Here is a 24178-nt window from a genome sequence, read left to right on the forward strand (position 1 = left end):
TAGGGCGAAGGCTTTTATTTCCTTTCCTGGGAAGGGAGGGGGAGGGGAGCTTTCCCACACACCAACCTGAGGAAGGGGTGGGTGCGCCCCCCGGAGGAGGGGGCTGGGAGAGCCGGAGCGTGTCCACTAGCTGGCCCTGGGCTGCAGGGTGTGCCTGAGGTCACTGCCCTCGGGGTGACAGCTCCTGCAGGGCTGGAGGCACACGGAGGTATCTGCTGGTGTCCACGAAGGGGGAGGGGAGCAGGTGCCCTGAGCGAGGGAGCAGCGGGCAGGGCTGGAAGGCTCCACACCGACAGCTGCCCAGGATGGTAACTTTCACAAAGCCTGGCTGGTGTGACTCTTCTCCCGAGACGGGCCTCTGGGGCCCAAGCGGCATTGCTCACTCCGACGGCTGGCCCTTTAAATGTCCATCTCAAATTGTGACTCTTCACCTGGGGAGAGAAGAGACAGAGGGCCAGGTGAGCCATGGGCATGTGGTAGCGCTGACATTCTAGAGGCCAAGAAGAGGCGTGGTTTCCCATTCTGCTGTTCCCACAAGGAGAGCAGGGCCAGGTTTGTGCTTCCAAGGAGAATGGAGAGAGGGCAGGACCAGGAATTCCTGGAAACACACGTCCAGCTGTGCTCCCTCCCCCAATCCCAAATGAAGCACAGAGACCACGTCTCCCCACAGGAGAGGTGACAGCCCTGAATTTTGTAATAAGAGTGAATGGCTCCTTGTGATTTGAAATAAGTACAACTTCCCAAATGTTTCTTAAACGTAAGTCCTTTCTGAGCACATGTCCCAACTTCTTGTTTAGAAAGTGGTACCCTGACCTACTAGGCATGCATCCGATTCCCCACAGAACAGCCTGACCCTGCGATACAGAAGTTATTTGGGTAATTCAGCCACTCACTGCCCTTGTCCAACTCTTACCATTAAAATTTTCAAGTAATTCATGCTGCAGCAGCTTGTTTTTTTCTTTTTTTAAAAAATTAATTTATTTATTTGGTTGTGCGTGGTCTTAGTTGCGGCCCTCGGGATCTTCGTTGCCGTGTGAGGGATCTTTTAGCTGTGGCTTGCGGGATCTAGTTCCCTGACCAGGGATTGAACCCGGGCCCCCTGCACTGGGAGCGTGGAGTCTTAACCACTGGAGCGCCAGGGAATTCCCTTGTTTTCCTTTTTAATGTAACTGCCTCCTTCACGGTCTCCTGGCCAAGGCTGCTCCAAAGTTCCACAGGGCAGGATGCCTGCTGTGACGCCCAGAGGGGAACAACTACCCTCGTCTACCCACAAATATGTGGGTCCAAGGGCAGGAGCCTTGGCTTCTCATAGCCAGTTAAGCAAAATGGAAAATCATGTCCCCCTCCTCCACTACACCCCATCCCAACAACCATGCAGACCACTAGGCTGTTACTGTGGGGTCAGGGCTGTCGGCCTGGGGCACTGCTGGGCTAACCTGCATTTGTTATGGGCCACAGCAGTTCTAGAAACTGGGAGGGAAGAGGGTGTGCAAGTGCGGGCGATGGACAGCCTTCAGGTAGTGGTGACACAACCATTTCAGGTGTTGATAACCTCCATCCTCAACTACCAGTCTTTGGTTTAAGCAGGGGGACCGACCACGTGACTCTACCCCTCCTTCTCTCCATCCTGTAACAAAGGGCAGGGAACTGCGCTGCCTGGGGCCGTCCTTCCTACTGCGCTCTCTGTGCCCGAGTCCACCTTCCTTCCCTCCAAGGCTCTCCAAGTCTGAAGGCAAGGCAACTGGGGCCTGTCTTGGGAGGTGGGGTTCCCGAGTTAATAATGAACCACATCCTGCAGGCGACGAGTTCTGGGGAGATGGGTTCTCTGCTGCTGTCAGCACAGCCAGCCCAGCCTGAGGTCCCAGCTGCTTCCTGTCTGGGCTTGGTGTACCGCCTTTGGGTGAAGGGTCAGCGGCCTCCAGGCTGACTCAGGTTGTCTCCGAGTGCTTACGCTGCGTCCTGCACGTAGCGGGAGCGCACAGATGCTCCGGCCAGCCGGTGCCGACGCCACAAAGAGGGCATTCACACGCCTCTGTCGGGGTGGCTGCTCTGATCGCTTGGCGGGGGGTGTGGGGAACGGACACCAGGAAGGACCCAGCTACCCCATGTGGTACCTGCAGAAACAACTGGTTGCACTGTTTCTACCGTCTCCAGAATCCGCTATGGACACCCTAACAGAAGGCATCCCGGATGCCTTTCTGATCCCACAGACATGTAATTTCCTAGAGGGTGAGGACGCAGTGACTTTGATGTCACCTCCTGCCCACAAATATCGTGGGTGGGTTCCGAGTATCACAGACACACGGAAACACTTCAGGGACAATTACACAAAGGTTATTAAAGTGCTTATCAAAGTGGCTGCGTGATCCCCTGGTAAGCTCCCCACTAATGAGATTATCTGAGGCCACATCGCCTTTCCTCCGGTTCCTGGGCCCCTTTCCCTGGGAAAGCTGGTTCCGATGAAAGTTCTACACTCCAGTCCCTACCCGCACCCTCTGGACTCTGGGCAGTTCCAAGCAGGAGCATCATTCCCCTCCCTGTAACTCCCCCTGAATGGATGGGACCACACGCATTCCCTTCCCCAGGGAGAGCCTGGCCGAGCCCGGCCACTCACCGCCCGCCGGCTTGTCCTCTGGGCTGCTGCTCAGGTGGTCCTGGCTGGCTTCTGTAGGGGGCTCATGACCCACAGGGCTAGTGACCCCGGGAATGGTGGGCAGGTCCCGCGGGGGCGTTTTGGTCACAGGTGAGTTCCGACACTCCATTAGGAACTTCCGGTCATAGATGATCCTGGTACCTGGCAGGGGGCGGGGACATTGATAACGCCATGGCGGACCGCCCGCTCCCCGCCAGCCTGCTGTTTTCCCCCATGTCTTTGAGGTGTGGCTGCAGCGCAGGTGGCAGGTTTTCCTGCAAAAGCCCGGACGGAGGAGTGAGGCTTACTCATGCCTGGCTGCAGCCCAGGACCCTGCTGCTACCAAACTGCCCCGGCTCCCCGTCCCGCGGACGATCCTGTGGCCGCCTGACCGCATCCATCCTCCCCTGTGCTTGCTGCTCACAGCCCACCAACTCACTCCCAGACCCTGTGCTCGGTGTCACCACTCACGACAATCACATCCGACAGCGGAGAAAGGGCGTTTTTTATGCATTTTTCAATTCTGTCCTTACAGCACCCTCGTGGGACATCCAGAATCTTTAACTCCATTTTACAGAGAGGCAAAGAGAAAAATCAAGTGATCCCCCCAACCAGTAAAAAATGAGAACGCTTCCTGTCTGGACTCAAGCCCTCCCGCCCCACGCCGCTCTTCACTCAGCCCATCTCCCCTGAGACACCCCCGCCCCCAGCATCCTTTACCTATCTGCTCCGATGCGTCCCTGCACTTCAGGGCTTCTACACAGGAGAGAGGGTGACTCTCCTTTCTCAAGTGTCACCCTAGGGTGAGGAACCATGTCTTATGATTCACTATCCTTAAAGCACCCAGGACCCCTCCTATGAGGGCAGCTGCCTGGGAGACTCCTTAAAAAGGGAGTGTTTTCTCAAGCAGAGGACCCAGGAGCCTGGTGGGAGGCCAGCTGATTCCTCAAACAAAGTGAAGACCGAGATTACTCCCGTTGGGCCCTTGTTTAATCCTGATTATCTCAGAAGCACCAGCGTGGTCCTAGTAACATAACACCTCCTGAACATTTGCTGACGGCTCCCTTCTCAACAGGAGCAGGCCCCAGGCTCCTAGCCATCACCAGGCAGAGGAATCTAGCCAGAATTTAAAACTGTCTTCTTGTCATTATGTTTCTTTTTATAGCTACCTTCTATTTACAGCAAGTGAGTCTGGTTTTTCCATATACAGTTGTGATATCAAGCTTCCTTTTAATAAATACAATAGGATATAATTGAATATGGTAATAGTATGTTATATATTACATGATATATGTAATAATAAAAACTAAATTTAAAAGAGAAGGTGATATAAAAAGAAATATTAAATATATGTACAAGTAGAATGCAAAGTATGATAAAGACTGCAGAGGGGGGATTTCCCTGGTGGTGGAGTGGTTAAGAATCCGCTTGACCACTTAAGGGTTCGAGCCCTGGTCTGGGAAGATCCCACATGCCGCGGAGCAGCTAAGCCTGTGAGTCACAACTACTGAGCCTGCGCTCTAGAGCCCGCGAGCCACAACTACTGGGCCCGTGTGCCACAACTACTGAAGCCCACGCACCAAGAGCCCGTGCTCCGCAACAAGAGAAGCCACTACAACAAGAAGCCCGCGCACTGCAATGAAGAGTAGCCCCTGCTCGCTACAACTGCAATGAAGAGTAGCACCCGCTCGCTACAACTAGAGAAAAGCCTGCGTGCAGCAACGAAGACCCAATGCAGCCCTAAATAAATAAATAAATAAATAAATAAATAAAAGACTGCAGATGAGGGAGAGGGATAAGTTAGGAGTTTGGGATTAACATATACACACTACTATATATAAAATAGATAACCACCAAGGGCCTACTGTACAGCACAGGAAACTATATTCAATGTCTTGTAATAACCTGTAATGGAAGAGAATCTGAAAAAGAATAGATTTATATATATATGTATTGCATAACTGAATCACTGGGCTGTACACTTGAAACTAACACAACATTGTAAATCAGCTATATTCCAATGAAAAAATAAATAAATAAAGACTGAGACGGACGGTGAATGGCCCCAGTTTAGAAACCAGGATGCAAGGACTTCAGGAATGCCCTTCCTTATCAACAGCCCTGAAATACGTCCCTCACTTAATGGCTCTGCTGAGTGACATTCCAAGAGCTGAGATTCATTTCTCGATGTTGAGCAGTGCCTCTCTGTTAACCCTTGGAGCCAGGAGAGGGACCGGTTTACATCTGAGCTCTGATGTGAGTTAATAAGACTGGACTCCAGTGCTGAGGATGACCCGGGCTGCTGGAGAGCAGAGGATGGTGAGAGATACCCAAGGTGAACTCTGCCTCCTTGCTGAGTTGTCCCAGTCAGACTCGGGCCTGTCTAGGCAGCCGCCCAGTCTTGCTCTCCTCTTCTGAGAGGCAGTATTGCTGAGGCTGACAGCCCTGCCCCTCATCACCAGCAAGACAAAAGCTCAGAGCTCACGTTTCCCAGGGGGAGGCGTGGACAGCAAAGCACACAGAACGGCACTGTATGTTAGGCTCTGCTATCAACCAGCCGGGTGGCCCTGTGCACCTCACCCTCTGTGCCTGCCTCCGGCCCCCCGCCGTTCGGGCCTCACCTGTACCATGAAGGGCTGTGTGCCTATGAGCCCAGTGGGCTACAAATGGAGAACAACGGAGCCCTCTCCTTGAGGGAGGACGTCCTGGCTTCAGAGATGGGACCATTTTTCTGTTTCTTAGTTCTCACGGCCTGGCACTTTACTGCACGGCATGTGGGACTTCCCTGACCAGGGATCGAACCCGCGCCTCCTGCAGTGGAAGGGTGGAATCTTAACCACTGGACCACCAGGGAAGTCCATCATTTTTTTCTTTATTTTTATTGAAGTATAGTTGATTTACAATAGTGTGTTAGTTTCTGGTGTACAGCAAAGTGATTCAGTCACATATATATATACACACACACATATACATACATACATATATATATATTCTTTTCATATTCTTTTCCATTATGGTTTATCACAGCATATTGAATACAGTTCCTTGTGCTATACAGTAGGACCTTTTTAATCTATTTTATATATAAGAGTTTATATCTGCTAATCCCAAACTCCTTAATACCATCTTGGCTTTTTTTTGTTGGTTTGTTCACCACAGAGTAGGGAACTGGCCCCACTGGAGTTGAACCTAAGAGCTGGAGATTCAATCGTCTCAAAAAAGAACTTGGAGGGCTTCCCTGGTGGCACAGTGGTTAAGAATCTGCCTGCCAATGCAGGGGACATGGGTTTGAGCCCTGGTCCGGGAAAGATCCCACATGCCATGGAACAATTAAGCCCGTCCGCCACAACTACTGAGCCTGCACTCTAGAGCCCACGAGCCACAACTACTGAGCCCATGTGCCACAACTACTGAACCCCGCGGGCCTAGGGCCCATGCTCCACAACAAGAGAAGCGACCACAACGAGAAGCCTGCACATTACAACGAAGAGTAGCCCCCGCTCGCCGCCGCAACTAGAGAAAGCCCGCGCGCAGCAACCAAGACCCAACGCAGACAAAAATAAATAGATAAAATTAATTAATTAAAAAAAAAAAAGAACTTGGAGGTCAGCAGCTTCTGGGGAGGTTCTTTCAAGGTCACTAGCCCTCCGCAATTTTTTAAACGAGTGTGGTAAAACAGGAATAACATAAAACTTACCATCTGAACTAATCTTAAAATGTACAGTTGAGTAGTGTAAGTACATCCGCGTGGTTGTACAACCCATCTCCAGGACTGTTTTCATCCTGCCAAACTGAAACTCTATCCAGGAAACAACTCCCCCCTCTCCCAGCCCCTGGCAACCACCGCTCCACTTTCTGTCTCTCTGAGCCGGACTGCTCTCGGTGCTTCAAATAAGTGGAATCATACAGTATTTGTCTTTTTGCAACTGGCTCGTTTCACTTAGCATAATGTCCTCAAGGTTCATCTACATGGTTGGACCCCATGTGGGAATTTCCTTCCATTTAGGGCTGAATAACATTCAATTGTATGGCTATACCAATTTCGTTTACCCACAGACATTCGGGTTGCATCTACCTTTTGGTTATTGTGAATAATGCTACTAGGAACATGGATGTGCAAATATCTTGAGACCCTCCTTTCAAATCTTCAGGGTACATACTCAGAAGTAGCCCCCAGCATTTGAAAAGTCAGTAATTACGCTTAAAAGAGAAAAAGAAATCAACAATGTGCCCTTTATCCTATGGCTAGTGCACTTATGTAAAAATAAAAATCCTCATTTCAGTTAATAAAATCCATAATCTAAGTGCCAGCAGAGGTGGCACCCAAGACAGCCACCATCAGAATAATTCAGCCAGGGATGGAGGCTGTAGGATGGTAAACAGGGCATTCAGAAAGTCAGCTGACAAGGCATGGAGCCTGGGAGGGGAGGAGACCACAAAGCCACCACTGACTAACTTGGGGCTGGTGAAGGATAGGAGCTGGAGATGAAGCTGCTTTGGCTTTTTAACCCTTTCTTCTTCCAACCCTTCATGGGATCCACCATCACACAGCTTCAGTGAACAGTGATCTTCCGGAAATTCCCTAAGCCTCCCACAGAGGATGCAAACTTTACAAAACACACACAGTCCCATACTGTCAAAAACAGGAAACCTTAGGTGACAAGGCTGCTGCTGTCTCCCAGAACTGGGGACGTGGCCTGCATTACGTGGACAGGAAGTGGGAACCAGCAGGGGATGCCACGGTCCCTGCGAGGCTGAGCGAGGTGCTGGTCAAGTGTGATCCTCTGGCGCATGTGGGTGTCACACCAGCCGGTGCCCACGTAACACTCTTTAGCTGAGGGCCTACTTCCTCTCCATGTAAGGGAAAATGACCCACCTCCACTAGGTTTCTATAAACAAAAGCTTTTGAGGATCTAGGCAGCTTCCAGCTGGTAGAGCCAAGAACTGCTGCTTCTCTCACAAGTTGTGCAAAACACCAAGAACAAGTAGAAGCACATGCTCCCACCTGGATGCAAAAGGGGCTCCAGCTGTTCTCCAAATCACGATATATGAAGACAGAAAGTGAATGGAGTTGTGGTTCTAACAGAGAGAAGGAAAGGGTGACAACTTAATGCAGGAAGGTGGCAGTGGAGGTTACAACAGGAAGCAAGCGGGGTCAGAACCCAGGAAGGTTCAGGAATTAGAGGCATCAAGGAAAATGGGGATGGGGACTGAGAACAGGGAGAGGTGCCACACACTCCTCACCCAGGAGGAGGGGTGACAGGGAAAATAAGTAAAGCTGATCTCCTGAACGGTGGCCTCAAATCCCCAGCCCTGCCCTGCCTCAGAATCAAGAGTAAAGATAAAGATCTGTAGAAACGGATTTTGGGAGGCGGGTATCCCAAATGCAAAAAAACCAACTAGCCACTAGATTGAGTCCACCAGTCTCCACAACTCACAAGGGGCTTCCGGTCAGCTCTTAAGCACCTCACGCTTAAATATAAACAGTCAAATGTCTCCTTGCATTTCTGAAAAAAGCTCACAACATTTAATGAGAGATTCAAATAAACCAACAGGGACTTCCCTGGTGGTGCAGTGGTTAAGAATCTGCCTGCCAATGCAGGGGACATGGGTTCAAGCCCTGGTCTGGGAAGATCCCACATGCCGAGGAGCAACTAAGCCCGTGTGCCACAACTACTGAGCCCGTGTTGTAAAGCCCACGAGCCACAACTACTGAGCCCATGTGCCACAACTACTGAAGCCCGCATGCCTAGAACCCGTGCTCCGCAACAAGAGAACCCACTGCAATAAGCATGCGCACTGCAACGAAGAGTAGCCCCTGCTCGACACAACTAGAGAAAGCCCGCACGCAGCAACAAAGACCCAATGCAGCCAAAATAAATAAATAAATAGATAAATAAATAAATTAAAAAAAAAAAAAAAAAGAATCTGCCTGCCAATGCAGGGGACACAGGTTCGAGCCCTGGTCCGGGAAGATTGCACATGCCGCGGAGCAACTAAGCCCACGTGCCACAACTACTAAGCCTGCACTCTGGAGCCCACGAGCTACAACTACTGAGCCCGCGCTCTAGAGCCCACGAGCTACAAATACCGAGCCTGTGCTCTAGAGCCTGCGAGCCACAACTATGGAGCCCACACGCCACCACTACTGAAGCCCGTGTGCTCTAGGGCCCATGCTCCGCTACAAGAGAAGCCACTGCAATGAGAAGCCTGTGCACCTCAACGAAGAGTAGCCCCTGCTCACCGCAACTAGAGAAAGCCCGCACACAGCAATCAAAAACAAAACAAAACAAATCAAAACCAACAGGAGGAAACAGATAATAAAGGGAGCAGAAGACAAAAAGATAACCAATTAGAGATAGTACCCAAATCCTGGATAATAGGAAGTCAAGAAAGAGAGAAAAGAAAATTTGATCAAAAGAATTTACTTAAATAGAAAAAAAGAAAAGAGACTTTTCCTGAATCGAGAGATGTCTTTTTTCTTTTTTTTTTTTAAATCAGTTTACGGTTTTTATTTTTTAAATTTTTATTTATTTATTTTTTGGCTGCATTGGGTCTTCATTGCTGTGTGTGGGCTTTCTCTAGTTGCGGTGAGTGGCAGCTACTCTTCATTGAGGTGTGTGGGCTTCTCATTGTGGTGGCTTCTTTTGTTGCAGAGCACGGACTCTAGGCGCGCCGGCTTCAGTAGTTGTGGCGTGCGGGCTCAGTAGTTGTGGCTTGCGGGCTCTACAGCACAGGCTCAGTAGTTGTGGCTTGTGGGCTTAGTTGCTCTGCGGCATGTGGGATTTTCCCGGACCAGGGCTCGAACCCGTGTCCCATGCCTTGGCAGGCGATTCTTAATCACTGCGCCACCAGGGAAGTCCCTGTCTACTTTTTTAAAAATAAATTTATTTATTTACTTGTTTATCTATCTATCTACTTATTTTTGGCTACATTGAGTCTTTGTTGCTGCACGCAGGCTTTCTCTAGTTGCAGCGAGCGGGGGCTACTCTTCCTTGCAGTGTGCAGGTTTCTCATTGTGGTGGCTTCTTGTTACGGAACATGGGCTCTGAGCGCGCGGGCTTCAGTAGTTGTGGCACGCGGGCTCAATAGTTCTGGCGCACGGGCTTAGTTGCTCTGCAGCATGTGGGATCTTCCAGGACCAGGGCTTGAACCTGTGTCCCCTGCATTGGCAGGCGGATTCTTAACCACGGAGCCACCAGGAAGTCCTATAACTTTATATATATACAACTTTGATTTTTTTTTTTTAAACTAAGGGACAGGTTAAATAAGTTATGGATCAGACCTACAATGCAATGCTGTGCAGGTACTATTTGGAATAAGAAAAGTGTACACTGTCCACAGTATTTCATGAAAACGTCACAGAACTATATTTTGTGTTTGGTTATCTCTGGGGGTGAGATAAGGATTAAGGCAAAGAAAACATCTTTTACACTGAACTTTTTTTTTTTTAATACAAAACTGTAATAAGGATATAGGGATATTAAGCAAACAAATAAATAAGGATATAAGGTCAGAATCTCCTTTCCTAGTAAGTCAAGTTAAAACTGCCGTGGCTGGAACAAGATAGCCTCCCCACCCCATGAAAGCCCAGGGGGCTCTCTGCTGGGCTGGGGAAGGAGTGGTAAGCTCACTCCTCCAGCACCTCCAGGCCATGTGTGCCAGCCCCGTCCACGCTAGACTTTAACTCCAGAACTGTACTCAAGGATCAGGAGGAGTGTTAACACTCGCCCACAAAACTGCCGGGCTTTGCTCAATCCCATGCCCTGAGAGTAGGTGTGCTGGGTCGGTCGTGTATTCACTCACTGAACCCCTTGTTTGTTTGTTTTTGGGCCGCGCCATGGGGCTTGCGGGGATCTTAGTTCCCCGACCAGGGATCAAACCTGTGCCCCCTGCAGCGGAAGCGCTGAGTCCTAACCACTGGACCGCCAGGGAAAAGTCCCTCACTGAACCCCTTTGGACCACAGTAGGTCAGGTGTGAGGGAGGTAAGGGGCCGTTAGATATAGGAACAGCTCCCTGATCTCAGACACACACTTAGTCGGAGGAGAAAGACCTGGAAACAAACGATTACTGTCAAGTGTGTGGAGTCTAAAAATGGAGGCATAGGTGGGGATCACAGAGGGACAGGGAGAGACCTACCCCGTGTGTACTGCTGGCGACAGAGAATCCAAGCCCCCTGACCCTAACCTCCTGAGCCAGAGAATCATCCAAATCACCCCAATTCTGCACTGCCCCGAACTGGGGGGTGGTCCATGGGCGACTCAGATGGGAGGTACTGGAGGTGCAGAGCAGGGGAATCCAGAACCTGCCACCCTGCAGGGCTGGGGGGAGAAGAGAGGCGGACCACCCCCACCCCCATCACACTTCCAACCGTTTGTGTAGCTGGGATCCTGTTGGGTGCTGGGGGAAGAGTTCAAGGTTGGGTCTCGAACTACATATAGAGAATAACTGAGGCTGCCTTCTAACTGAAAGCCCGTTCAAATGCACCGCCGTAAGTCCAGCGGGCTGCCAGAGTTCCCAGCTATGGAGAGAAAGGGTGGGAACAACACTGGAGTAGGGGTTGGTGGGAGAGAATACAGCGCTGCTCTTCCTACAGCCTAGTGGTCGGAGACCCAGCTCTCCCACTTGCTGGCTGTACCCACTCTGGGCGTTATTGCTCCATGTCTCTGTGCCTCGATTTCTTCCTCTGTAGAATGGGGATGATGGTGATGACGACAGTGCAACTTCACAGGGTCACTGCGTGGGGCAGCACAGTGGCTGACACAAAGTAAGCCCTAAACAAACCAAGCCCTAGCTATTACCATGGCCAGTGTGGCTTCAGGTGACATACTTTACCCTTTATTCAGTCCCATCCACACCAGGGATCAGGTGTATGGGGGCCAAAACAAAGAAACACAAAGAACTGGGACAAATCAGAGGGAAGGCAAGCAACCCTGCGAAGAGACTTGTGGGGAAAGGGCAAGGGTGGAAATGGGGGAGGGTAAAGGCGTCCTCCATCCTTTTTTGGTCCACAGAAACATGCTTCAAGAACCACCACAAGGTGACTTCCCTGGGGGCGCAGTGGGTAAGACGACGTGCTCCCAACACAGGCGGCTGGGGTTCGATCCCTGGTAAGGGAACTAGATCCCACATGCATGCCGCCACTAAGAGTTCGCAAGCCGCAACTAAGGAGCCCACCTGCCACAACTAAGGAGCCCACGGGCCGCAACCAAGGAGCCCGCCTGCCATAACTAAGACCCGGCACAACCAAATAAATAAATAATTTAATTTAAAAACAGCAACAGAAACAGAAAAAAAACCACCACAAGGGAACTTCCCTGGCGGTCCAGTGGTTAAGACTCTGCGCTTCCACTGCAGGGGGCGTGGGTTGGATCCCCGGTGGGGGAACTAAGATCCCATGTGCTGTACAGTGTGGCCAAAAAATTAAAAAGAACCATGGCATGTTTGATAACTGGTGTCATCTGGGACTTTAAACTCCTTATGTGCACCAAATGCAAGAATGGCATTTTTTCTCCAGGCAGGTTTTGGGGTGAGGACAGCTTGTTTGAACATATAAAGCAAGGCAGACCTTCCCTAGGGTCTGGTTTCCTCACCAGTAAACAAGGGCTTGTTCTGGGCTCATTCTAACTATTTTTAAAGCACCAACCCCGTGCCAGGATTTAGAGGTAATCTCTCAGGTCTGTTTCAGCTCTGACACCAACCGTTTATTTTTAGGATCTCCTTGTGGGCAGGTGCTTTTCAAGTGTAACTAGCTCGGGGCCGGGGACACAGCAGTTCTGGGCTCAAACCCGGGTGTGCCACACACCAGCCCTCACCTCCCAGTCCCAGCTTCATTCCACAGCTCGGTGCCAACAAGACCCGCGCTTCCCAGGAGTGGCCTGAAGATCACATCACCACGTGAGCCCTGTCTGCCTGTGGGCAGAGGGGCGGCACTCAGAGCCTGACCTGCTAGGTCTCCATGGCCCCCTCGACCCCCAGGAGACACATTGTCCTCGACTCGCAGACAGGAAACTGAGGCTCAGAAAGGCCGGCCCCTCGCAGCCATCCTGAGGCAGACACAGTCCATGTCGCCTCCGACCCTAAACACCAGCCTCGGTTTATAACGAGCAGGGCAGCGGGGCCACCGCACCGGCCACTGGGGAAGTCGCAGGGGTCTCCAGATTTCTGCCTCCTTTCCCGCCTGTTTGGCCAGAACAGGACGTTCCCTGGGAGGGAGGCCTCCTAGATTCCTTCTTCATCCCCCGCCCGCCCTGCGGTCCCGCCCTCCCCTCGGGGCCAAGCCGCGTCTGGATGCGGCGGCTCCTGTAAGTTGAGACGCTGGTCCCTCGCTCTCCCCGGGCCTCCCAGGCAGAAGCGCTCCTCCCCAGGACGTGAGGCCCAACAAGAGTACAAGCGCGGAATTCCTAGAACTGCTGTTCCCCTTCCAGGGGCGGGAGAGCATTTCACAACACGGTCAGGCGGAGGGCCGGACGCCTGTGCTCGGACGCGGGCCAGCCTCCCGGGAGCCACGCACTCGGATGAGCTTACAGCCGGCTCACCGGCGGTGCCCCGACGACCGGGAGGCACTGCTGCAGCCGCGCGGGCCCGCAGGGCTCTCCCTCCCTGTCCTTGCCTGGGCGGCTGTTCTTACTGGGCAGTCTGCTTGGCAAGCAGAGCCGACCGGTCTGGGAGAGAATCTTGGTAGAGAAGCAGAAGAGCACGCTCCCTCCAAGCCTGCCCTTCACGTCTGGCCCCGCCAGCTCTGCAGAGAGAGCCAAGATGCCCATGTTCTCAAGGGTCAAGGGGTCTTATGAAGGTCCTGGAGTAACAAAGGTGCCACGAGCGAGTGGCAAAGGGCCCCCCCCTTCAGGCCCCATGAGGGAATAGGCCAGTTGATTCGAAAATTAAGCAGAAGGGACAAGGCTTTTACAGGGACGTTCAGAACAAAATAGTTGAATGAATTCTAGGGCCGGCCCAGCTCCTCCCCGTTCCCTGTGCACCTGGCAGAGCCAGGTAAGGCTGCCTCTGAAACTCACTACCAACAGGGGAGTGCCCGTCTGAAATGCCCCACCCCTGTTGTTGCTGGAAACGGGAGGGGCCCTGTTTTTTGTGAATGGCACCCCCCAAATTCACATGCAGAAGCCCCAACCCCTAGTACCTCAGTGTAACCCTAATTGGAGAGAAGGTCTTTTAAACAGGCCATTATGTTAAAATGAGGCCGTTGGGTAGGGGCCCTAAAACAACATGCTGGTGTCCTTGTAAGAGGAGAGAGAGATTCCACAGAGGAAGGACACCCACCAGGTGCAGAGGCAGCAAGAGGGCTGCGGTCTGCAAGCCAAGGACAGGGCCTCAGGAGAAACCAAGCCTGCCGGCACTTTGATCTTGGACTTCCAGCTTCCAGACCAAGGAGAAAATAAACTTGTTGTTTAAACTACCCAGTCTGTGGATTTTGTTACGGGAGCCCTAGCAAATTAATATAGGCCCACTTTCCCCTTTTGTTCAGAAGAGCAGAAGAGAGAAGCCCAGGGCTTCCCTGGTGGCACAGTGGTTAAGAATCCGCCTGCCTGGGCTTCCCTGGTGGCACAGTGGTTGAGAGTCTGCCTGCCAATGCAGGGGACACGGGTTCGAGCCCCGGTCTGGGAAAATCCCACATACCGCAGAGCAACTAGGCCCGTGAGCCACAAGTACTGAGCCTGCACGTCGGGAGCCCGTGCTCCACAACAAGAGAGGCCGCGACAGTGAGAGGCCCGCCCATCGTGATGAAGAGTGGCCCCCACTCTCTGCAACTAGAGAAAGCCCATGCACAGAAACGAAGACCCAACACAGCCATAAATAAATAAATAAATTTAAAAAAATAAAAAGAATCCGCCTGCCAATGCAGGGGACACGGGTTCGAGCCCTGGTCTGGGAAGATCCCACATGCCACGGAGCAACTAAGCCCGTGTGCCACAACTACTGAGCCTGTGCTCTAGAGCCCGTGAGCCACAACTACTGAGCCCCCATGCTGCAACTAATGAAGCCCACGTGTCTAGAGCCCGTGCCCTGCAACAGGAGAAGCCACCACAATGAGAAGCCCGCTCACCTCAGCGAACAGTAGCTCCCGCACCGCAGGCAGAGAAAGCCCGCGCGGAGCAACAAAGACCCAACACAGCCAAAAAATAATAATAATAATAAAATAAAATAGATTTTAAAAAATTTAAAAAATAAAATAAAACCCAAGTCTGCTTCCTTTGTGAAGTCTCCCTGCCACTCCCCAGAGCCCTTTTAAAAAAAAAAAAAAAGAGAGAAGCCCACTTATACACACCCACTCCTTAAGGCAAGAGACCCAGTTCTTCACCTCCACACCGTGTGCCTCACCAGGCGTGTGCTGACTGTGAACCCACCTGCACCCCCAGTAGTCTCCCTCCCACCCACCTGTGGACTGCTGGGCTCAGACACCTGACATCATCCTCTTGCCAGTATTCCAGAAAGTCAAGGATGTTCAAATGCGAGTGCTGAGCAGGGCTGGGCAAGCACGGGCTCCTCTGAAGGGTGTACCCAAAGCCCGGCTGCTTGAAAGGGAAAGAGGTAGGCTGGGCGGCACTTAGTAAGAGAAGGCATGACACCAAGTGAATGTATGGCCCAGTGGCCTGGCACCATGGCCATCTGTATGGTTTGCGTTCTGGAGCTGGACAGAAGGGCTTGAAAATGGGGCATGGGATCTATGACTCAATATTATCAGGAAGGTGTCCTCTGTTCTTAAACCAACGGTCAATACACAGGCTTGTGATTCCTGTCTGCTTCTACACCTGGCCCTGGCTCTGCTGGCCACACAGCAGGACGGGCAGTTAAGTCTCCTTAAAGGACTGTTCTTTGAGGCTTGGCCCTTGTGGAACATCGTCTAAAAGTGTGGTCCGCATAAATCCTCCAATCCCTGTTTGCACATGCGGCTTCCCTCATTCAAAGGAGTTATTTTCCCCTCTCGTTGAATCTGGGCTAGCCTGCAGCTTGCCTTGACTGACAGAATACCATGTCAGTGACATTATATGACTTCTGAGCCTAGGCCTTAAGAGGCCTTGCAAACTGCCATGTAAATAAGCCCACATTCTGAATGATGTGAGACCACGAGGACAGAAAGAGAGCCCAACTTTCCAGCTGTCCCCAGCAATGCCCAGACAGGTGGCTAAGGCCATCTTGGACCTTCCAGCCCAGGGCAATCCAGCTGCCAACTGTATGCAGAAGTAGCTCAGGCAAGATGATCAAAAAATGCCCAACTGGCCCAAAGAATGAAGAGAAATAACAGATTGCAGTTGTTGTTGAAGTTACTAAGTTTGGGGATGGCTTGTTATACAGCAGTAGCTAACTGATACAGCCATTCTCATCAAGACAAGTATCTCTGGGTCTAGTATCTGAGCTCTCCCCATGAACCTTCATGGGCATAAGCAATGGGGTTACAAGGCCCATGTCTTGAGCATCCAAATGCCATGGATAGATGTCACCTATTTCCACCTAGTCAGCAATACTGGCTGCAAACAAGTAAATAAAGAGCAGCAATCCTAGTGTCTAAGACCTGGGCCCCAATACTGACTTGCTCAGTATAAAAAGTCACTTCCTTCCACTTTCTGCTCCATAATGATTGGGAATAATACTGGGATAAGTGGGAAAGTTCAGAGAAAGTTAGCTTCTGCCTCTGGGACTTTCCAAGATAAATAACTATACCTGTAACTGAAAGGACAGAAAAGAAAATTCTAAATATTCTTACTAAGCCAGCTCAGACCCAGGCCTGGTGGTAGAGACACTAGGTTACCCTGAGGATGCTTTCACTGCAGGAGTCTTTTCAACCCTTCACCTTCTAGACATCACACGTAGCTGGTGGCACTGCAAAATAAGCCGTCTCTGAAAGAACTTCCTATCTAACCTAGGGAACAAACACGTAAACAAATACACATGATTCACTGTTATGAATCATAAAGCAGGAAGAATGCTGGCATGGATCTCAGTAAGATGAGAAAGTAACAGATTTTTCCTTTGTTTGTTTGAACACACAAGGATCTATGCACACAAATGAATACCTTTTGTCCATTTCACCTTAAGAAGCAATCCTTTTTTCAGTAATGCTGCCCTTTCCTAATTCCTCTTCCAGGAGCGACATCAAATAACGACCTGACAAGCAAACGCCTCACTACTTTATACCAAGAGAACAATATGGTACCATCCTGCTGGCCCTTTCACCAAATGTGGTAATGAAGGACTTCTTTGCTCTTTCAGGAAAAAACAAAAAAACTCCTTTTTCAAATAATGAGGCCCTGCCACCTTTGAGGACAAAAATACATAAGCTTCTGAAGGCAATTCAAATCCAACAGCTGTGTCTGCATTGTTAGAATGTAAGGCCTACCAGGCCGACTACTTAGAGCGGGCAATTCTCACTTAATATCATACAGGTTCTCAGGGGTGGCGTGGGGTGTCTGTCTAATTGCTTCAGTCTATAGATAAAACGCTGATGCTTATAATTCTATTTCAGGTGTGACTTCATCTTTCTAACTTGCAACGCAAGCCCTCGAGGTCACACTGTCTTCCCATGCCATAAAGGCCTTAAGAACAGGGAGGCCATGGGCATTGGAGGGAGTCTGGGATGCTCTACACCAGGGTCCTCGTCAAAGTCTTTAATGAGGCACATAGTGTGGAATGTTCCAAACGCTTTAAAAGGAAGTTCAGGTCAGTGTAAAAGGAGGCCCATTACAGTTCCCTCCTTGCCTTAATGTCAAGTTCTTTTAACCTGTAATAAAGAGATAATGTGGACTTCCCTGGTGGCGCAGTGGTTAAGAATCCACCTGCTAATGCAGGGGACACGGGTTCGATCCCTGATCAAGGAAGATCCCACATGCCACGGAGCAACTAAGCCCGTGCGCCACAACTACTGAGCTTGTGCTCTAGAGCCCGCGAGCCACAACTACTGAGCCCGCGTGCCACAATTACTGAAGCCCGCGTGCCTAGAGTCCGTGGTCCGCAACAAGAGAAGCCACCGCAATGAAAAGCCAGCGCGCCACAACGAAGAGTAGCCCCTTGCTCACCGCAACTAGAGAAAGCCCGCGCACAGCAACGAAGACCTAACGCAGACAAAAATAAATAAATAAAATAAATAAATTTATTTAAAAAAAAAAAAGAGACAATGTGACTAAGGTCTGGGGACACTGGCTGTATCCCAGCTTCAGTGCCCAGCCCACCTCCCCATCTTCCCGGCACTGTCTGTTCCACAGCCAGACCTGGGAGCTGCCCTAAGGTAAGCTTCCTGGGCACAGACTTTGTTTGTCTAACCAAATATGGTGCCAGTAACACCTGTAGTCCTACCTGCGTACCTCTGATTAACCTTATCCAGGTCCGGGGCTTAGGTATGACTACCACCCAAGCAACAACCCCTATAGCTTTGGGGTCAAACATCCAATAAGGAACTGGGAACGTAGAGGTTGGTGGGGGAAGGGTGGATGAAGGTATCCGACCCACTCAAAGGTTCTGCTGGTTTATGGTGTTACTGGAGATTTTTAAGACTTCACAGATATAGAGAACAGACTTGTTGCTAAGGGAAAGGGGTGGTGGGGAAGGGAAGGATTGGGAGTTTGGGATTAGCAGATGCAAACTATTCTAATATATATAGAATGGATAAACTACAAGGTCCTACTGTATAGCACAGGGAACTATATTCAGTATGCTGTGATAAACCCTAATGGAGGGACTTCCCTGGCAGTCCAGTGAATAGGACTCTGTGCTTCCAAGGCAGGGGGCACAGGTTCGATCCCTGGTCAGGGAACAGGTTCGATCCCTGGTCAGGGAACTAAGGTCCCTCATGCCGCAGAGCGTGGCCAAAAAAGAAAAAAAAAAACAACAACCCTAATGGAAAAGAATATGAAAAGGAATATATATGTATAACTGAATCACTTTGCTGTACAGTGAAATTAACACATTGTAAATCAACTATACTTCAATAAAATTAAAAAAAAACCCACAAGACTCCACAGACTCAAATATTCATCTGTGACACTCCCTGAAGTAAATTTCTCTTAAGTTCTCCAGATACCTAACTTCAGATCAGTGACTCAGCCTGTGTAGGGTTAATGACCATGGAAAGCAAAGTGAGTCACAGGCATGGAGATGGCTCAGGTCACCTGCTCTCATTCTGCCCCAGGGACAGACACTGCAGTGCTCTTCCCAGCAAGAGTGACCGGCAGACACTTTACTCCAGTAGCTCCTGACACTTCCCACCCAGGAAGACTCTGTCAAAAGCCTGGCTCTCCAGACCCTGATTTAAAGATGGATGCCAAACCCAACCTCAAGAGAAGTTTACCTGGATAGAAGCATCACTTTTGGTCAGACCGCAGAGGACTGAAACGGTGAGGGCTGTCACATTCCACTAATTCCTGGGTACTCGGAGTGTGGTACTTACACCAATCACTGGGAGCTAGTTAGATATCCCAGCAATCCCACTACTGGGCATATACCCTGAGAAAACCATAATTTAAAAAGAGTCATGTACCAAAATGTTCATTGCAGCTCTATTTACAATAGCCCGGAGATGGAAACAACCTAAGTGTCCATCATGGGATGAATGGATAAAGAAGATGTGGCACATATATACAATGAATATTACTCAGCCATAAAAAGAAATGAAATTGAGCTATTTGTAATGAGATGGATAGACCTAGAGTCTGTCATACAGAGTGAAGTAAGTCAGAAGGAGAAAGATAAATACCATATGCTAACACATATATATGGAATTTAAGAAAAAAAAATGTCACGAAGAACCTAGGGGTACGACAGGAATAAAGACACAGACCTACTAGAGAATGGACTTGAGGATATGGGGAGGGGGAAGGGTAAGCTGTGACAAAGCGAGAGAGAGGCATGGACATATATACACTACCCAACGTAAGGTAGATAGCTAGTGGGAAGCAGCCGCATAGCACAGGGAGATCAGCTCGGTGCTTTGTGACCGCCTGGAGGGGTGGGATAGGGAGGGTGGGAGGGAGGGAGACGCAAGAGGGAAGAGATATGGGAACATATGTATATGTATAACTGATTCACTTTGTTATAAAGCAGAAACTAACACACCATTGTAAAGCAATTATACTCCAATAAAGATTTAAAAAAAAAGAAAAGAAAAAGAAATGCAGAATCTTAGGCCCAACCGCAAACCTACAGAATCAGAATCTGCATTGAAATGAGGTCCCCAGGTAATTCGTATGCACATCGAAGACTGAGAAACAGCACTCCAGACTGAAGCAGAAGGGGGCCAGGAATGACCTTTTCTCATTAGGTCAAGCTCCTCTGCCCTGGGCAAAGGGGCGGCAAAGGGTTGGGCTGAAGTGGGCTTTGGAGGAAGACTCCACGACTTGGCTGAGGCAGAGGCAAGCCTGGGTCCTCCAGGTTATGGGCTGTGAGCTGTGCCTCCCCAGCTGGACACCCCAGACAAGAAAGACCTGGCTTTAGGCTCCGGGCACTGCTAGCTTCCTTCCTGTTGGCCTCAGAAATGAAGTTACACTCTGATGCCCCTTCTTCTCTCTCTCAACTGAAGACCTTCGAAAGGAGGAAGATTGGCTGAGGTCTGCCCCAAAGCCCTATTTCCCAGTGCAAAGTGAGAAGTGGGAGCTACCTATCAACGGCACCCCTGGCTATTGCTCCAATCCGACCCACCCCATCTAGCAACAAAGCTGCAAAATCGGGCCACCTGAGCCTCAGGCCTGCCTCAGTGCCCACCCCGAACAGATCAAGCACAGGTTCACACCCTCACTTGAAGGAGCCCCAAAACTGTCCAGAAAAGTCCCGGTAGGCACATCATGACACAGAAAAAGCAGAACAGCATGGACTATATAAGTTCCAGCATGGAAAGGGAATTTGAGTCAAAGAGGGGTAGGAAGGGTTGCTGGGAACTTTTCTTTGGATCATTTTTAATAGATGAGGCAGCATTTCTCCCCTCTATGCTTGGCTGCTATTTCTTCTTCAATCTGTGGAAACGGTGTGACACTGCACAGTGAGCATGTATTTGGGGCCTCAGTACCGCGTTCCATAGAATAAGGCGGCACCGTTGTACAAGAACGTCTAAGATCGCTAACAGCTCTAACATTGTATGTTTTGGATCAAACAGCTCCGGACCTCGGATCTGGCAGTGCTCGCTGGTGGCGGGACAGCTGCCTGAGAAACTAAGCATGTGGCCCCGACGCTGGCAGGCGACGAGGCTGCAGCCCCGCCCGCGCGCGTCCGTCCCCACCCGTGTGTCTCAGCGGAGCGCCAGAATCTGCGGCGGTTTTCGAGTAGTTTGGGAAGGAGCGGTGGAAGAGGGTGTAAGAGGAGGGGGGAAGGGCAGAAGCGGGTGAGAACAGCGGGAGGACGAGAGGGAAGTGGTGAGCACGAGGGTTTCATCATGCAAACGCGCGGGCAAGTTTCATCAGCGCCCGTGCGCCGGGACTCCGGGACTGGGAGGGAACGCCAGGCTCCCGAGGACAGCCCAAGGCGGGCCCCCACCCGCGCCAGCTCAGCTTCCTCTTCCTCATCCATTCTCAGGGAGGTCACACGGTTCCCTCCCCTCCCCCCTGGACAGAAGAACGTGTTTTTCTGCACAGCGCTGCCCGCGGCCCCAAGTCCCTTCGCTGAGAACCACACGCGTAAAAGGGCGATCTGCCACCCGTGTCGTCGAGGCACTGCTGGAGCAGGCGAGCACCCTCAGCCCAAAGCTGGGGGTGCCTCGGGAAGGAAAAAGGGCTCTGCAAGAGGCAGTGACGCCAACAACCTATTCCATAACCCAGGCTCGGCCTCTTCTTGGTTCGTGGGTCACCCTGACCCCACCCTATTCCGCCTCAGAACTGCCCCCAGCACCCACAGGGGCAGCACATCTTGGCATGTGGCAGTCCTGGAAGCGTGCGTTTGTTTGGGTGAGAGGACTCAGCTGTCTCTCCCAGAAAGAAGGAAACTAATGTGGTGGCATTTGCAGCCGCGGCTCTGGAGTTCGCACCCAGAGGGCGGGCTATGGAAGGCGGCCCCCCGTGCGCTCCCTGTGGCCACCTCCGTGACCCTCACCGCCTCCCTGATGCCCCGTATCCGTTCTTCCCAGTCGCCGCGCCCCGGAGCCAGGTCGCCACGTCCAGCTGGCGGTTACCGAGCCCTCGAGCTCTGCCCAGTCCGTTCTCCACACCGCCCGCACCCAGAGCGGGAGCGCGGCGACCCCCGAGCCCGTGCCTACCTCCCGGGGTGGTACTGAAGAGCGTGCCGCCGGGGGTGGTGCTGTAGTCCCCGGGCGGCAGGTGCACGCCGTCGCTGAGGACCACCCGGCGAGTGGCGGGGATGGCCCGGCTTGGGGTCTGGCTGCAGCTGCTGCCGCTGGACATGGTCTCCCGAGCGCTCCGCCAGCAGCCGGAGCGGGGCCCTCACACCCCTCTGGCCTCGTTCAGTCTCGCTCGGGCCCGCCCCGCCCGAGACCGCCCCTTCCGCCTCTCGGGGTGACGCCCCCTGGGATTTGTAGTTCCTCCCGCGCCGCCGCCACGCCCACCTCTCCCCGGGCCGAGTGCTCTGCTGTTCCTCGCCTGCGCTGGGTCGGAGGCCTCTTACCCACCCGCTCCAGCGCGCCGAAGCCTGCGCCCCGCCCCCGTTCCTTTCGGGTACCTCGCGGTCACGCCCCATTCCTTTCGGGTCCCCAGTGGCCACGCCCCTGTTCCTTTCGGGTCCCCAGCTGACACGCCGGCAGGGACGGGTTGGTTGGGGTTGGTGGTCGGGAAGCTTGCCTACGTTAATGCCTTGCTGGGTTGGGGGCGCGTCTCAGGCTGTGCGGGGATCCTAGCCCATCCGGCCCCCTGTGGGAAGGCTAGTTTCAATACTGGGACATCAGGCCTGAAGGTCCCCTCAACCCTCCCTGTTTCGTGCTCTAGTTCCTCAGATGAGAAAGTGGGGATTGGTTGGTTGGTCATTCATCGGTTTATTGAACATTCGTGATATGGCAGGCGTGGAAGAAAGCGCCAAGAATGCACATTCCTTGCCCTGGAGGCTGTGGGAGAAGGACATGGGGACAAACCATCCAGCTGGGTGACGACGAGGGGTAAACCTGGAGCGAGGTGGGGCTTCGAGAGACTGGACCTCGGTGGGGCGAGCGTGTGGGGAGGGGTAAGAGTCGGTCAGAGAAGGTGCCTTACACCCTTTGAGTTGGGTCCGTCCCCCCGCCCCGACGCTGCCTGACGTTTAGTAGTGCTTCTTGAATGAACGAAGGAAGGAACGAATCCTCAAGGAGATCCCCAAGTGGAGGACAGAAAAGCCTGTGGTGGCCACCTCTTGGAAGGGAAGAGGAGAGAGAAAAGTTTAAAAGGGAAATTAGGGCTGGATTGTGAAGGGTCTTTTATTATGCATTTCTTTTTTTTAATAAATATTTTATTTATTTATTATTTTTGGCTGCGTTGGGTCTTGGTTGCTGCGCGCGGGCTTTCTCTAGTTGCGGTGAGCGGGGGCTACTCTTCATTGTGGTGCGCGGGCTTCTCATTTCGGTGGCTTCTCTTGCTGTGGAGCACGGGTTCTAGGCGCACGGGCTTCAGTAGTTGTGGTGCATGGGCTCAGTAGTTGTGGCGCATGGGCTCAGTAGTTGTGGTGCACGGGCTTAGTTGCTCCGCGGCATGTGGGATCTTCCCGGACCAGGGCCCAAACCCGTGTCCCCTGCATTGGCAGGCGGATTTTTTAACCACTGTGCCACCAGGGAAGCCGTAGAGGGTCTTTTAAATCATGACAGGTGTGCAGACCTTGTCTTCCAAGAGCAGGAGATATCAGACATCTTTTAAGCTGGGGAGTGACACGATGTTCTTTTTATAATGGACTATAGGAGGGTGAGGCCCGAGGTATGAAGTCTGGTTGGGTTTGGTCACTGCTTGAGCTAAACCCTAGGCCTATGCTGTCCAGCATGGTAGCCAGTGGCCACAAGTGCCCACTGAGCACTTGGAGTGTGGTTAGTCCACAATCACAAATACACACTGGATTTCAAAGACTTAGTACGAAAAAAATAATGTCATATATCTCAATAATTTGTTTTATACTAATTACATGATGAAATAATATTTTGAATATATCGGGCTAAGTAAAATCTATTATTAAAATTAACTTCACCTGCTTTTTATTTTTTTTGATGGGACTAGAAGAAATATATATGTGTATATATACACACACACACATATATATATGGCTCCTAGTATGTTTCTATTGGACAGTGCTGCTGTAGAATGAGGTGGTATGAAAGCAATACAAAAGATCTCAAAACCGTCCTCCCAGAAAACTATGGAATCATCAAATGTTAACTCTGGCCAGGCACTTTATAGGTCATCCAGGACAATAGTTATCTCCATCTTATTAAAAAACAAAACAAACCAACCAACAAACAAAAAACAAAGGCCCAGAGAGGAAGGGGAGGGTTTGCTTAAGATCACGCAGCTGTGAAATGCCTGAGGCAGGACCAGGACCCAGTCTTGCCTCCCTTCCAGGCCAGCCCTGTTCTCACCACACAAGAAAACAAAGTGGCCCATCCCCCTCCCTTGGGTGGGACTGTTTTGAAACGGTTTGTTTTGTTCCTT

At 51.3% G+C, this 24178-nt stretch overlaps 1 protein-coding gene across 1 annotated transcript; it reads right to left on the reverse strand.

The window, feature by feature from the left end:
* On the reverse strand, positions 1-22022 carry EIF4EBP1 (eukaryotic translation initiation factor 4E binding protein 1). Its single transcript, XM_029226469.1, has 3 exons — positions 21820-22022; positions 2615-2794; positions 1-431 (listed from the first exon to the last, which is right to left on the reverse strand). The coding sequence occupies exons 1-3, from the start codon at positions 21962-21964 to the stop codon at positions 400-402; spliced, it is 357 nt and encodes a 118-aa protein (XP_029082302.1). The 5' UTR covers positions 21965-22022; the 3' UTR covers positions 1-399.
* Between the last annotated feature and the right edge of the window lie 2156 nt (positions 22023-24178).

The sequence above is a fragment of the Monodon monoceros genome, unplaced genomic scaffold (genome assembly GCF_005190385.1).
Source record: "Monodon monoceros isolate NGI ecotype Baffin Bay Population unplaced genomic scaffold, NGI_Narwhal_1 Super_Scaffold_17, whole genome shotgun sequence".
Taxonomy (NCBI): domain Eukaryota; kingdom Metazoa; phylum Chordata; class Mammalia; order Artiodactyla; family Monodontidae; genus Monodon; species Monodon monoceros.